A 13921-nucleotide genomic window follows, 5' to 3' on the forward strand; every position below is an offset into this window, starting at 1 on the left:
TTTGTAAACCTGGGAGCTTCTGTTAAACCTGTGAGGAGCATCCAGGTTTCTCTGCTCCCAGTCCTGGTTCTGAGCACACAGTCATTGTTCACAAAGCTCCAGCATGTAATGTGGGGGGAAGAGAAGGTGAAACCTAGCAGGTAATCCAGATGAGTGAAAGCTGCAAGAGCCACAGTGGAGAAAGCTGCTTAGTCTGATGTCACAGCATCAAGGGAGGCTTGATTCAAGGCACAGACCTATGAGAAATTGCAAAAGCCAAATCCTTTATGAAGATTTATTTAGAAAAACCACGATGCTGGGGAGTCACTGTTACATAGCGTGATAATTCTCTTCCTCTTGAGTAATATGCACCACACTGTGCGCATGCAATTGCTTTTGTTCCAGATAACATCTTCATCTATACATGTTCACATACAGTCCTCAGTGCACACTACACTTCACATGTATGTTAGGACACGCACAAAGTTGAGCTTTTCCATGAAAAAACTGTATAAAAAATACAAACCAAACTGAAGCAGTCAACACGAGAAGCAATGTGCAAAAATAGTCAAAGTTACTCCTGAATGTTTGCTTAAGATAAAAGGGCTCTTCTGTCCCTGTTCCCCATTCAGCATTGACAATGCCAGATGTTGCCTGAAAGTAGGATAGGAAATAACTAATTACATCCTGCCCCCTTTCATGTTAGTTGCAGAGATTTTTAACCAGCTAAATAATCCTATATTAGTATGAAAATCTGCCTTCAAGCATCACCATCATGTGCTGTTGTTGCATTGAACAGATCTTTATATTGTTGCAATGTTTGACCGGTGATGCTCAAGGCCGATGACAACCGAGCCCTTGTGTGGGGCACACAGAAGAGGCAGGACAAAGATGTCCCTGGTCACTGAGGCCCCTGGCAGGGGCTGGCAGCAGCTGCCTGGAGAAAATGGCCAGGGATTAGGAGTGCTCTTCATGCAGGCTGGAAGGAGCCTGACCTCCCAGGTCCTCTGCCATGGCGTGCACAGCTCCAGGCCCTGTCTGCGAGCACGTGGTGGGGCTGCTGGTTGAGATGATCCTCTCAGAGTGCCTGAGGAATCCTCCCTTCAGAGGAAACATCGTGAAGGGATGGAGAGCCTGCAGGGCTTTCCCCAGCCAGGTGCCTTGGTCCATGATGGAAAACTGTAGCTGACGTGGATGGAGCCACCTGGCTCTGTGACCACTCGTGTGGCTCTGGGCAAAGCCATACAAGGTGACATGCTGCAGACACCATGAAGCAGTCAGACCAATCCACCTTTGCAAAACTGCTGCATGCAAATACCAACACTTTAAATGGCAATGAAGACTAGAAATGGATTGCACTTGTTTCCCTTAAACATGTACCACCCTTAAAAAAAAGTTACCATTAAAAAGAAATCTTCAAAAACGTGATTGATAGTTGGGATTCCCCTGGTTGGATCAAAGGAAAAGAAGAAGAAATTAGGAGCAGTATGATTCCTATCACTGAAGTTTGTCAGTAACATAATCTTTAGGTTTTGTGGATAAGGATTCTTCCTACCCATCAAACTTGATGCTGCAAAAGCCCAGTATTCCCCTGGTAAGCCAAATGGGTATTAAGGACTTTACTGAAACTCATGCAGAGTTATTACTGTATTACAGAACTTGTAATTTTTTTTTTAATGGGATATCAATTTTTTTCACAGCCAATCCTGCATGGATCCAGGGAAAATCTCAGCATGACTCCCCCGTGTGTTACGTTTTCTACTTGCAAAGAAAAGGTTTCAGTTTATTCTGAGGAAGTGAAGCAGTGGAGGAAATTGTAGAGACTGGGAGCTCTCAGGGAAGTAAACTGTGGCTACTGCACTTTACATCCCAGGTCAGCAGACCACTTTAGCAAACTATTTTAAGTAGGATTTACATCAGTGTTATTTACTTTGAACCCCAGTATCCAACAGAAAGAGTGTTGCCTTGGGCCTACTCATTTCCATTATAAAAGGCACAGAGAGAGGGTTCATCCTGTTAGCTTGCACCCCAGCTCTGGTCATGAAAACATCACTCAGAGAAGTGTGTCAAACATTTACCAACTGCTCCTGGGCTCCCCAGGTTTCTAATCCCTGGATGCCCAGCTGCACAGTGTCTCACAGCTCTTCCCCCTGGGTCAGGAGAAGCTGCAGCGACTGTGACCTCCAGCATTGTCCCAAGGAAACAGTGCTTCATCCCTGCTCTCAGAGGAGAGGCCCGTGTGTCCCAGGTAATGGCACCAGCCCCAGGTGCATTTCTGCCCCTTTCTGGAAGTCTTGGTATGTGTGACACACCTGAACTGAGTGTCCCTTAGCTCTTACAGCATGCACACACGTAACCAAAATGAACCTCTGGCTGTCAGTCAACTGTTGGCAGTGATAAAACAGTGGCAGAGAATAGTTTTAGACTGTAAAATACACAAAATGAAACACCAGACTGAATTCTCACTAAAATTTCAACGCTGTTGAGCATTGGGTTAGCTGCTGCTTCATGAGTGTTATCCACTGGGTTAGGATTATGTCCAGCATCTGAGTTAAGGCCCTGATTTAGCAAAGCATTTGTGCATATGCTTAAATCTGCCCTTATTCAGATAAGCACTGACACAAAAACCCTTGTGCCTTGTGATATAGGGACAAACCTCAACTGCAGCCTATAAATGTAGCTGTCAAAACTACCCCTTTAATGCTTTTTCCTGGTAGCACAGTGGCTCTCCTGGATTAAATATTTAATTAATTTTTATCTAAAAGGTCCTGAGAACAGTTCTATAATACTAACAAATGTACATAAATACCAGAACTAAAAAAAGTCAAACTCATGGCTCAAAGCAAAACAAATATTGCTCAGAATACTTGTTTAGGTTAAGATTAGCTGTAAACTGTGCATTCTAGTAGCAAACAAAAACTCGTTGGCCTAGAAAAAAACTCAAAACATTCAATTGGCAGCACTGATATTACTTTACAATGTGGAGTAAGGATAAAAAACATCAGAGTAACGTTGCAAAATGACCCACCTAACCTAAGCTCATGTAAACAAGTACGCTTTGACAAAGCTTGTACGTCTAGGCGTGATCCTGCACTTGGAGCTGGACGGGTGGAGACCCAACAAGGGAGATGGGTGCTGTTCCAGTGTGGTTCCAGCTGCCCAGATCCCACTGCAGGAGGAGGATCAAGGGTGTGAACCTGCAAACCTGTACTGGCATTACTAGTTCTACTCCTGGGAGCAGCTCATGGCAGGATTCAGTTCAGCAGGACTATACACATAAGTCAGGATTATTCACAAACATAAGGCATTGCAGAACTTGGCCCTAAAATTTCTATTTTCGGCAGAGAATCCCTTATCCATACACAAGGTCATATTTTAACATATCAAAAAGTGTCTAAAATAAGGGTCAGAGTCACTATATGTTATGCTGAACAACACAGTTAAGATGCTGCATATTGGCTTCAGATATTGCAAACCATTTTGTTTTCATTAAAATCAAACCACCTATGAACCTTTCTCATAAGAATTAAATTAACCGTGAAAATTGAAAATGAACAGGCTCTGTTTTCAAGGTTAGAAGGAGACATCAACAGAAATGAGCAACTCCCACAGTAATGGTTTTCCAGTGCCTTCCCTTCGGACCAGTGAGCACTCTGAGACTGCAGTTGGTGGTGGCCTCCACTCTTGGCTTGTATCCTCCACGACGTGGCTACTGCCGCTCTCCTTCCACACGCTTTTTACGAACTGGACCAGGAAAACAAGAAAAAAACCAACCATTATTGCCTTCCTGAGAGTCTAAGGACTTCCCTCCCAGACACACTCCCTTCCCAGTAACATGGACAAGAAGGAAGGAGCTTCTAAGAAATACTCAGCAGGATTATGTCCATAAATACCATAATTAATAGATCTTAATGCCCAACAAAACAATTGTACCTAAGTTGCATTATCTATATCACAAGACTGTAGAGTTTCACCAAGTGTTCATATCAATACATTTTCTATAAAAATCAGATTCTGAGCTAAAAAATCAGATTGTGATCATTTTAGATTATGAAGAAATCACCGTTTCCAGTGCTTCCTTCCAATGGATTCACTTGGATTTTTTTTAAGTTTTATTGTTCTCTTAAAGAGCACTGTGTTCCAAGATAAATTGATACTGGTCTGCTCTAGTCTGCATGGTAGCACTCTGGATTATTTAAGCTTTAGGCATCAAAAATTAATAACTTTTGTAATTGCACAGTGTGTACTATAGGTAAGCAATAATCATATCCTTTTAGAAAATAATCTGAAGTACTCTTAAGTACTGGTATCAGCGAATATTGGCAACAGGGAAAATATCATATTGGACCTTAAATTATCTATTTAAATTTCACATGATCTGATTGCATCAATGATCTGGGAGTAAGTTAGTTAATTTACTATGGAGTTTCACTGGAAACCACATAGGCTGAAGTTGCCATTTAGCAAATCAGAGTGGGAAGCAGGTCTATTGGGCAGTATTTGCTACTCCGTACTCTAATAAAATGCACTGAGTGTTTTCTGACTTGGCCAGATAAGATGAGTGAGGTTCTCCTGTTTGTGTGGTACAAAATTTAGTGTCAGGTCAAACTGTCCTGTCCTGTTTCTGATATCAAATGGCTGAAGTACAGAACAAAGCAGGAAAATTGGATGAATCTCCACTACGGAAAGTCAATAACAACAACATATTACTACAAAAGTCCCCATTACTTTACTATCAGGAGTTTTATTTCATAGTGCTTTCTTGGCAAACAGACTGCATTATTCCAAAGCCTTCAGTGTAACATCAGTGTCTGCTTTCAGTGTTTTGTTGCTTCATCTATTTTATTTTATTGAATCCTTTAAGGAATGCTGTCCTACAGAATCTTGAACAAAGCCATACAATACAAACACAGGAAAATGAAGATTAGGACATAAGTCTAATGGCAACTGGTAAAATAGTGGGAAAAAAGGGTCTTTCTCTCTTTTTAGGTGGGATGTTTCTAATAGCACTCACTAAAGAGTTTCAAGACCAGTAGTATGTAATTGGAATGCTTAGGTACTCCTAAAAATTAAAACTGCAAAACCTCAAAAGTATGTGTGAAAGAAATAGGTTTTAGCTCAGCTGTTATCATAGTTCTCACAAAGAGAAACCCAAGCTGAAGCCTGCAAAGGCATCATGGTTTGACATCCCAGCTTGAAGTAGAATTGATTAAAAACACGTAGTTTAGTATTTTCCTTTTTTCCCCCCCTTCTTACTCTAAACTACATCTGCCTTGTCATCTCCTCACTCTGTGTACTGAGGACACAGGGCAGAGCGTGTCATGCTCAGGCAGAACTTGCAAAGCTTTATTGTCTTTGGCTGTACTTGGTCACAGAGGCAGGACAGTCTGTTTTGTTCCCTTGGCTGGGTAGGCTTGGCCAGTCATGGACAGGGCAACAAAGCCAGGACTTCTGTGTCCACTGAACAAACAGCTTCACTTATGGGCCAGAACAGATGATAGAGCAGCTGGAAATCCAGCATGTTCCATGGAAAAGGCTGAAGTAACTCCCATTCCCTGAGGGAGCAGGAGAAGGAGAATAGTGGCTCCTAATCACAGTAAGATCTTTGCTGTTGCCTATCTGGAGTCCCTGGGGCTGTGCTTCCCCCCTCACACAGAGCAGCTTGAATGTTGCACAGTCAAAATTCAACCTTATGTACAGACAGGAAAAGTTGTGTCTGGGAAGGTCAGGGCTTGGCTCACATAAATAAATGATCAATAAATGTAGTAGCATCTTACCCAGATCGTTGTTTTTAGTGATAGCTGCTGCTACCCTGGTTCTTGGACCTTGCTTTGTGAACTGGTATCCAAACTTGAGAATCCTTGAGTTCTCCTCCAGCATCTTGGCAATCTCCATCTCTACAGCTGTCCCGAGCTGCTGCCTCTGTTGGCAATGTGGTGAAATACCCCCAAAAGAAAAGAAAATATTTGTTTTCATGTGAGAGAGAAAGTGGTTGTATTTCAGCACTGGGCTGCAAACTACAAAGAGAATCCCATCCCTGGAGATTTTCCTCTGGGTTTTATATTTGGCTTTGGCTATTTTTATTTAGAAGTTTTCCACTGTTTGGTTGCACAGGCATGGGACATGAACTGCAGAATAACTGAGCCACAGAGGCTGCCTTGACTTTGCCAGAGTCCCCTAGAAGAATCCTCAGGGAATTCATATAAAAGTGAGACAAAAGTGGACTTCCTCAGTGGTCTCTCTTTACCTGGTTGTCAATTTTAATCTCTGTTAGGGATTCATTCTTTTTCAGTGCTTCAATCAGTGCCAAAATCCCTGTTCCAGTGATGAAGTTGGATTCTACATTCAGACTCTTCAGTGTTTTGTTCACTTTCAACATATCTGCAAATGCCTGAGGGGTCAAAAAGCAGGAGCATGAGATAACATCTGGAGAGTTTCAGGGAATAATGGGGAATTTGCAAAACATAGCTTAGTACCAACAAGAAATAAAACATAAATATGCTTAGAAGAACATAGAGGTAGATCAGAAGAGATTACACTTCCACTTTGCATAGTCACAGGGAAACTCTGCAAGAGAAAATGAAGAATGCATCCTAAAGCAGACATGGACTTACTCAAAATCTGTTGTGTTTTTTTCTTTTTTTTCCAAACAGTGTTTAAACTTACAATAGCTACGGGGTCATTGCTTCGAGTAGCTGCAAGGCTGAATGTCTTCACATGTGTGTTGCTTTCCAGAGCTTTTGCAAATTCTTTCAGTGTTGGAATAGGAATATTCTATAATAAGAAGACAAATCCAGTAATTAGAAAAGCCAGTCACATTGCTAGACACTGATTTTAATTATTATCAAACTGATTGCCTAATAACCACAGTCTAGGCAATTTAAACATCCCTGATGCTTTTAAGAGTATTTCCAATTCACAAAGCCTCCTCTGCACACAGTGGCCCCTGGAGCCTCATGGTTGCCTGTGCTGGGCTGTGATGTCAGTGCTGCCTGTAACTGGGTCAGGCCAACACAAGCACATGACCATCTCTGAGCTACTTTCCTATTTTGCTGCTGGTTATTCAGTCTCCACGTGCCAGCTCCTCCTCGATTTGCACGTGTGGGCTAATTGAATTTGGCCAGTGATGATTAATAGTGCCCATGAGATATCTTGCTTTACAATCTGCTAAAGAAAGGCAGCCAAAGGGAGTCACCCCTTGGGCTTTTAATTGGCATTTAATTCAATATCAGGAATTGATGACCTTGGAGCCTCTACAACAGTTCTTTCCACATCCCTTCACTAGGTGTCCTGCTTTTTCTGAACAGTAAAGAGAGACAAAATTTGAAGATAAAAGCAAGGGCTTTGGAAATATTTGAATAAATCCTCCTATGATGACGTAAATGAAACCACAGCATCTACCTTTATGTTGTTGAGATTGATTTCTGTGAGACTAGGATCATTTGCTTTTATCCTTTGTAAACTTGCTTCCACGTTGGTCGGATTAGGTGGTTCCTCAAAGATGGGCTTGACCTTTTCACCTTTCACCACATCTGCAACACAAGATCTTGTGAAATGTTGACCGAGGAACAGACACCATCAACAACAGTCTGGCTTCTCAATTCCCTTTTAGGTTTCTACTGCAGCATTAGCCCCATTATCCCTGCCATGCCCATTGCACCTTCTGTGGCCCCAGAACATGTCACTGGAGGCTGTGGTCACAGGCTGGGCAGTATCATCATGAGCAAATTCCTCCTTTATGTACAGAAGTCCCTGTACAATTAATTTGAGCCAAAGCAGCTTTAAAGACTATTGTATAGGATGTAATATACTGCAAGGCCTGCTTTGTTCTTTGTCTAATATCTGTAACAAAAGGTGTGCTCAAAACTTGCCCATGACATTAGCAAGAAAACATCCCTGCACCTATGAATAGACTGTGCTAACATGAAGCAACATGGTCAGGAGGCCCCTCAGTTTCCTTCTCTCAGCTGATACTATCAGCCTTACTATAAATTCAATTAGCTCTTGTAAAATTGCAACATCTGCACTTTCTAAATGATAAAACTATCAAAGCATGAAAAGCAAGTCCATCTGCCAGCACCAAGATTTATGAAATCTTTTGAGTGTTCATGCTCACAGAACTCCGGTATTTAATGCTGGAAGCTATGAGCTATAAATGTTCCCAGAGATGCATAAAAATCATAGCTTAGAACACAATTAGTATTTCTAATTCCCACGCATGTAGTCATGGAGATTAATTTATAAACCTTGACCACCCAAGCCACCAGAGGCAAGAAAGGAATATGTTGCTGACCACAAGTATGTTTAAACCCTCGTATTTTATGCTGCAGACAGGGAGAGATTTTGAAGGCTCGTTTCAAGTCTCAGGGTACTATGCATTGCTGTTCAGTGCTATGGGTAAAGTTCATGCCATGTCACGGGCCAAAAAAACCCCACATCTTTTTTTAGAACTCATACTCTTAGTGGAGATGGTCATACAGAATCCTTGAGCTGCTCCCTTTGACACCAAACTTTATTTTTACTAGTCCCCTGAGAGACTTCACATATCCCCAAATAACACTTCAGCCTTCCTAGGGAGCAGTGAATTGAAAACTACAGGTAAAATTTAGAGAGAGAATTCACCTTGCATGCAAGGACAGAAAGGAAACAAAAAAAAGCAAAGCATTTTTTGCACTTGTGGCAACACCCTTTCAAACTGGGAGCTGGGAAGAGACAAGCACCCTGTCCTCAGGTTAGACATCACAGTGTACTCATTCTAGAGTTAGCAGTAATTTTCATTTTCTACTTCTTGTTGTTTCCCACTAGTTTTTCTTGTTTCTTTAATCATGGTGCTGTTTTGCCACATTGATGGGCAACTTTTGAGATGTCTCCCTCTTTTACTGCAGCATTTCACTTGGCTAAGGAAAGGTGTTGCTTTTGGACCAAGGAATACAGTGATGTGACGGTGGTTTTCTGGTTCTTGAGTCTGTGATTAGAGCATAGTTTAGCTGACTCACATAGCTGACTTTTTGACTCAGTACAACAAAAATATTCTGAAATCTATGAGGATTAGTAATGCATGCAGTTGCCTGCTATGAGATAGATGGCAGCTCACACAGGGCCCCACTGGGGAGGCTTGTAGAGCAGCCTAATCCTGAGAAAAATGAAGTGACACAGTCTCCTGTCTACTTTCCCACCTCCCCTTTAGTAATGAAAGATAGAAATGAAAGTCCTTGGTAAAGATAGCTGCTGTTCTCACGGCCTTAGAAAAAGTAAGCATTTTTTTTGTACTGTTTCCCTAAAAAAGGACATTCCACAATTTTGTGTTAAAAAGCAAAGTTTAGCCCATTTGATATCCCAGAGCTCAGAGGTGACAAGTTCTGGATCAAGGTTGGGCAGCTCTCAAGAAAAACGTGGAATTCAGACGCACCCATTTCTCCCCCCATCCAGCCTCCTGTGGGGTTGTTGAGCTAAGATCTGGTTCACCACAGGTCTGTTTATTTAGTGCAAACATTTCTGGATTTGTTTTTAGTAACTGAAGCTGTCTCTGCTGGGGGATTTCCTGGATGATTATGGTTCCCATGTACCTGAGGAGCCTCAGAACAGGCACCGTTTAAATCCACAGCCACAGGGCTAAGGTGGAGGTGGGAGATCAGAGAGAGCACTCGAGGCAGGAGCTCATCCATGCAGTCTTTGCCTCCCTGTGAATGCAGCTTGAGGTGACCCCGGTCACAGATGTGACTCTGCCAGGGACTCTGATGCATTTGAGCCCAGTGGTTACAAGTCATTTTTCAGTTGTGTCAATGTAGGTACTCGTGGCAAGATGGCCTGGCCTGAGCTGTGGCCAACTCTTAGCTGCAGCTCCCTCTGTTTTCTGCCTGCTGCCCGAACTGAAGTGGAATGGAAATATATATGTCTTGGCCTCCTAAATACTCTCATCCTTTCAAGCACCTCTGCAGAGCTAGATACTGCTCTCTAGGAAAACAAAGCTCCTTAGGAATGATCTATTTGTATATTACTGTTGTCATGATAATTTACTTTAAGATTGTATTTACTTTTAAAAAGTTACCTCTCATGATTAATTAGGTCAATTAAGGTTAGGTAGGCCTGATTATATTACACTAAATTAGACCAACTGACCAAGCTCATAGGTGTAGAAGTCCCTAAAGATGACATGCAGCCCACAAGAGAAAATCTGCTGGCTTACTTCTCACGGTTCCTTTTCCATCTTTACTGCGGGCTCCTGCTTCATTAAATTTTGGGTTGTTGACCATGTTGTGCACTCCAAGAACAGCTGAAATGTTTAAATACCAGACGCAGGACACAAATGTTAATGGCAGAAACACGGACTTCAGAAAAATATCTGTAGTTTAGTTCCCCAAACAAAACCCCCTTTATAAAATATTGAGTCATGCCTGCTTGTAGGGAGAGTCTTTAGGGGTTCAAACTCTGGCGATGCAGACATTCTCAATATAGATTTTTGAACAACTGAGTCAATGTACAATGCACTTCAAGAAACGCCAGCTGGAAGGAACCACTGTGGGTCATCTTGTCCAGCCTCCCCCTCAGGCAGGAGTGTTGCCAACATTAATGAGGTCAGCCATGGCTTTGTCTGGCTGGATCCTGAAAACATCCAGGGATGGAAATCTCACAATCTCACTGGGTAACTTGTTTCAGGGCTACACTCCTAATCATTTTTCTTCCCTAATATTCAGGAACAGCAGGGACTTGAGAGGTGATCGTGAGACACTCCTGGTGGCAGGTCTGGGCAGAGAGGAACTGGAGGTGTGAGAGGATCATATCTATGTATTGTCTCACCTGCAAGGTCATAGAGCTCAGTATCTGAAGCACTGGCCAGGGCCTCTTCTAGTTCTGGATCCAGGGTCACTTTCTCTTCCGTACGGGTTTCTACGGGCTTTTCTTTAGGGATAAATATTTTTCCTGAGAGAAGAAAAGAGCCAGAGTTAGTAATGAATTATTGGAACAACTCCTCTGCCTCCTGGCAGGGATGGGAATAGGTCTGTGACAGTGGAACTGCTTGAAAATATTATCAAGTGCATGTTTTTCTCTTTCTTACTTGATGCTATCCTCCACTAGGATCTCAATAAGTCTAAAAATAAAAGGTGCAGACTTCTGCTCTGTGTTGGTGATTGTTATTTTAGGGAATTTGCTCTCAGGAGCAGTTACAGCTGGGATTTTTCTGAAGGTCCTGTGCCCTTAAATAGGCAGAATCAAGTCTACATAAAAAGCATGCAGAAATTTTATCCTTATATTTAAATTAGGCACTAGAAGGAGTTAAAACCATCCCCCTGCAAGAACCTTTCAGTTCCATATATGATCCTGAAAGCTCAGCAAACCTGTTCTCTTCCAGCAACTCAGTTTCATTTCCAGCCTCTCCAGAGTATTTTCCCTCTGTGTCTCCTGATGATCATTCACATAAATAGCCTTATTCTGATCATCTGTGCAGGTCTGAAAAGTCTGAAGTGAACAACATGTTGCCCAAGAAAGACTCAACATGTAGTAGTAAACCAATTCACTTATCTCTTTCATACAAGTTTGTCTACAGCCATTTCTGTACTGTCAACTTCCACGACTGAGGGCACTGAGTAAGCTCACAAAAAATTTTAATGGAAATTTCTGAAACTCTGGCAAGGTTTACTGATGCAGTATTCAAATTATTTACCTTAGAGACATTTTTACTAAGGCTAAATAATTTCAGAGTACAAAACTGGACAGAAGGTTATGTAGAAAGACAAAATAGCATCATGATATATTTTTCATGCAATATTTTAAGTAATTTTTTTAAGAAAAGGCTACAAGAAGATAAAAGCCTTTGTGGGCCAAAGGTAAGAATCATTTTAACTTTCACCATGCCTTGGATGACAGGAATCAAGGACAGCCATCCCAGACATATCAAACAGAAGTCAAGTGGAAATCTGGGGTGAGAAATACTCTGCAAAGGTAGATTAGTTGTGCTCTCCAGCTTTAATAGCAGCACAGGTGCTAAGATTTCAGACTCTCTCTGTATTATCACCTAATCTGAAGTGTTGGATGGGAGCTTTCAGACACCACTGACCAAGACTGCACTTGACGCCAGCTTGATGTAAGGAAAAACAAAAGCTAGAAGACCAAAATCAATCAGACTCTCCAAGTAAACAATCAACAGTAAGGAGTACTGCCTATAAAGTGTTTTCCTTTCAGAACACTGGTGGTTCCACACGAGTTTCAAGCAATCAGTAGGTTGGTTGAGATTTTGAGGGAATCCTACTGATTGATAACAACTATCTCCAAAGTGACAGCTTGCACAAAACCTCTCCACCAGGCAGTAAGTGATTCTTCACAGACCCAACCCAGCCACACTTTTAACAAATACTGATGGAAGTCTTGTACTTTCACACAGAACATTGTGAAGGGGACACAGGACCTTGAGTCTGGTGTAAACTGGACACAACATGTAGTGTAGTTGGTCTTTCTCTATAGACTTTGGATGTGTGAAGGCCAAGTATTTTGCACAGCAAGAAATCAAGGGGTAATGGAAACCAGTACAGGCTCATACTTTTTCTGTACAGTTCACATATATAGGAATAGAATTTTAAACATTTGTTTCAGGCATATGTAATTCTTGGATGACAGCCCAAACCTTTCTTTTTAAATGTGTGTATGATTCCCAATGATAGTTTCATTTAAAGCATTCCTGGCAAATGTTTTAGAGAAAAAATTCTATTATTGGTTATATGAAATATTTAAAGGGGCAAGGTCATGTCAAAGATGGTAATATATATCTTTAATATATGTGGGCCTTGCTGGCATGCAGTGGTGCTTTAAAAATATTCTTTTTACTGCTATCTAGATAAGAACATTCCACTGTGAAGAGATGCTGCAGCACAGCAGATGGAGGTTAGAAAAACTTGTGCATTTAGCACGTTATTAGGAATTTATTACCTGTCCACCAGCTGCAAAACCACGTGTCCGTGTTTATACACGGCTGTCAACCAGTTTTCCTTAATTTTTTAAGGACAGAGTTTAAAGATGCAGGAGGTCTCTTCTAGTCCCACATCCATACACTGTAAATTCATTATCCATTGCCATCGTGGAATTCACTTGCAAAATAAAATATGGATTGTGGCCTCCTCGTTTCAATGGTCCAACTTAAAATTTATTATTTGGAAGAAGCCTTGGAAGAATAGCAAGGTTTTATTATTTTAAAATGAGATTTATGAAGAAAGGCTGCTGCTCTTGGTGCTCTTTATAGCCACACTGTATTTTAGTGTTCTGTGTGACATAATTAATGTTGGCTGTGTTACATTTTGCCCCCAGAATATGCTAATGTTCTGTGCTAAGTCTTAATAGTAATAGTTTAACTTACTACCAATGAAAAACACAGTGACAAAAATTCTGTTTATACATAACTGGAGTTACACTGGTGTTAACTACACAAATATAACCACACTTATGTACAAAAATAATATATTCTTTAACAGAAAAACAAAGTTCAATTCCGGTAAAACAATACTAAGTATTAAAATACTTTTTTTTTTTTTGCATAGAAACCCAAAATGTGTGGAATCCAAAGTGCTTTCTTTCAACATGAAATTTTAAGCAAACATCAATGCAACTCTCCCCTTCTTTCTGTCAAACTGGGATAAGTGTCTGGGGTGACCTGGGTGACAACTGAGGTAGCTTATTATAACCCAGGGACTTTCTGACTGTGGGTGCAGTGAGCAGAGATTTGTCCTGGCTCACTTTAACAACAGACCTATTCCTTTTCACACACTGCAAAACCTCCATTGAAACTGAAATATGATACCGTTCATGTTTCACTCAAAAGAGGTTAAATGGAAAAAAAAATCCATTGAAAACCAGAGGGAAGAAGGATTCAGTGAAAAGGAATACAGAGACACATAGAAATGTGGAGGAAGGCAAAAGGAAAACAAACTCTCTATAAAAAAGGAAATACACTGGG

General features: G+C 41.3%; 1 protein-coding gene across 2 annotated transcripts in view; it reads right to left on the reverse strand.

Annotated features, from left to right (window-relative positions):
* Window positions 1-260: 260 nt before the first annotated feature.
* Window positions 261-13921, reverse strand: part of TMOD2 (tropomodulin 2) — a 33557-nt gene continuing 19896 nt past the window's right edge. For both annotated transcript variants that reach the window (XM_032700336.1, XM_032700334.1), the window contains exons 4-10: window positions 10777-10899; window positions 10166-10252; window positions 7381-7511; window positions 6646-6753; window positions 6227-6370; window positions 5757-5901; window positions 261-3723 (exon numbers count right to left, since the gene is read on the reverse strand). In XM_032700336.1, coding sequence (XP_032556227.1) covers window positions 3689-3723; window positions 5757-5901; window positions 6227-6370; window positions 6646-6753; window positions 7381-7511; window positions 10166-10252; window positions 10777-10899 — 773 coding nt within the window. In that variant the 3' untranslated portion in view covers window positions 261-3688. The remainder of the gene's footprint in view (window positions 3724-5756; window positions 5902-6226; window positions 6371-6645; window positions 6754-7380; window positions 7512-10165; window positions 10253-10776; window positions 10900-13921) is intronic.

Source organism: Chiroxiphia lanceolata, chromosome 12 (assembly GCF_009829145.1).
Source record: "Chiroxiphia lanceolata isolate bChiLan1 chromosome 12, bChiLan1.pri, whole genome shotgun sequence".
NCBI classification, from domain to species: Eukaryota; Metazoa; Chordata; class Aves; order Passeriformes; family Pipridae; genus Chiroxiphia; species Chiroxiphia lanceolata.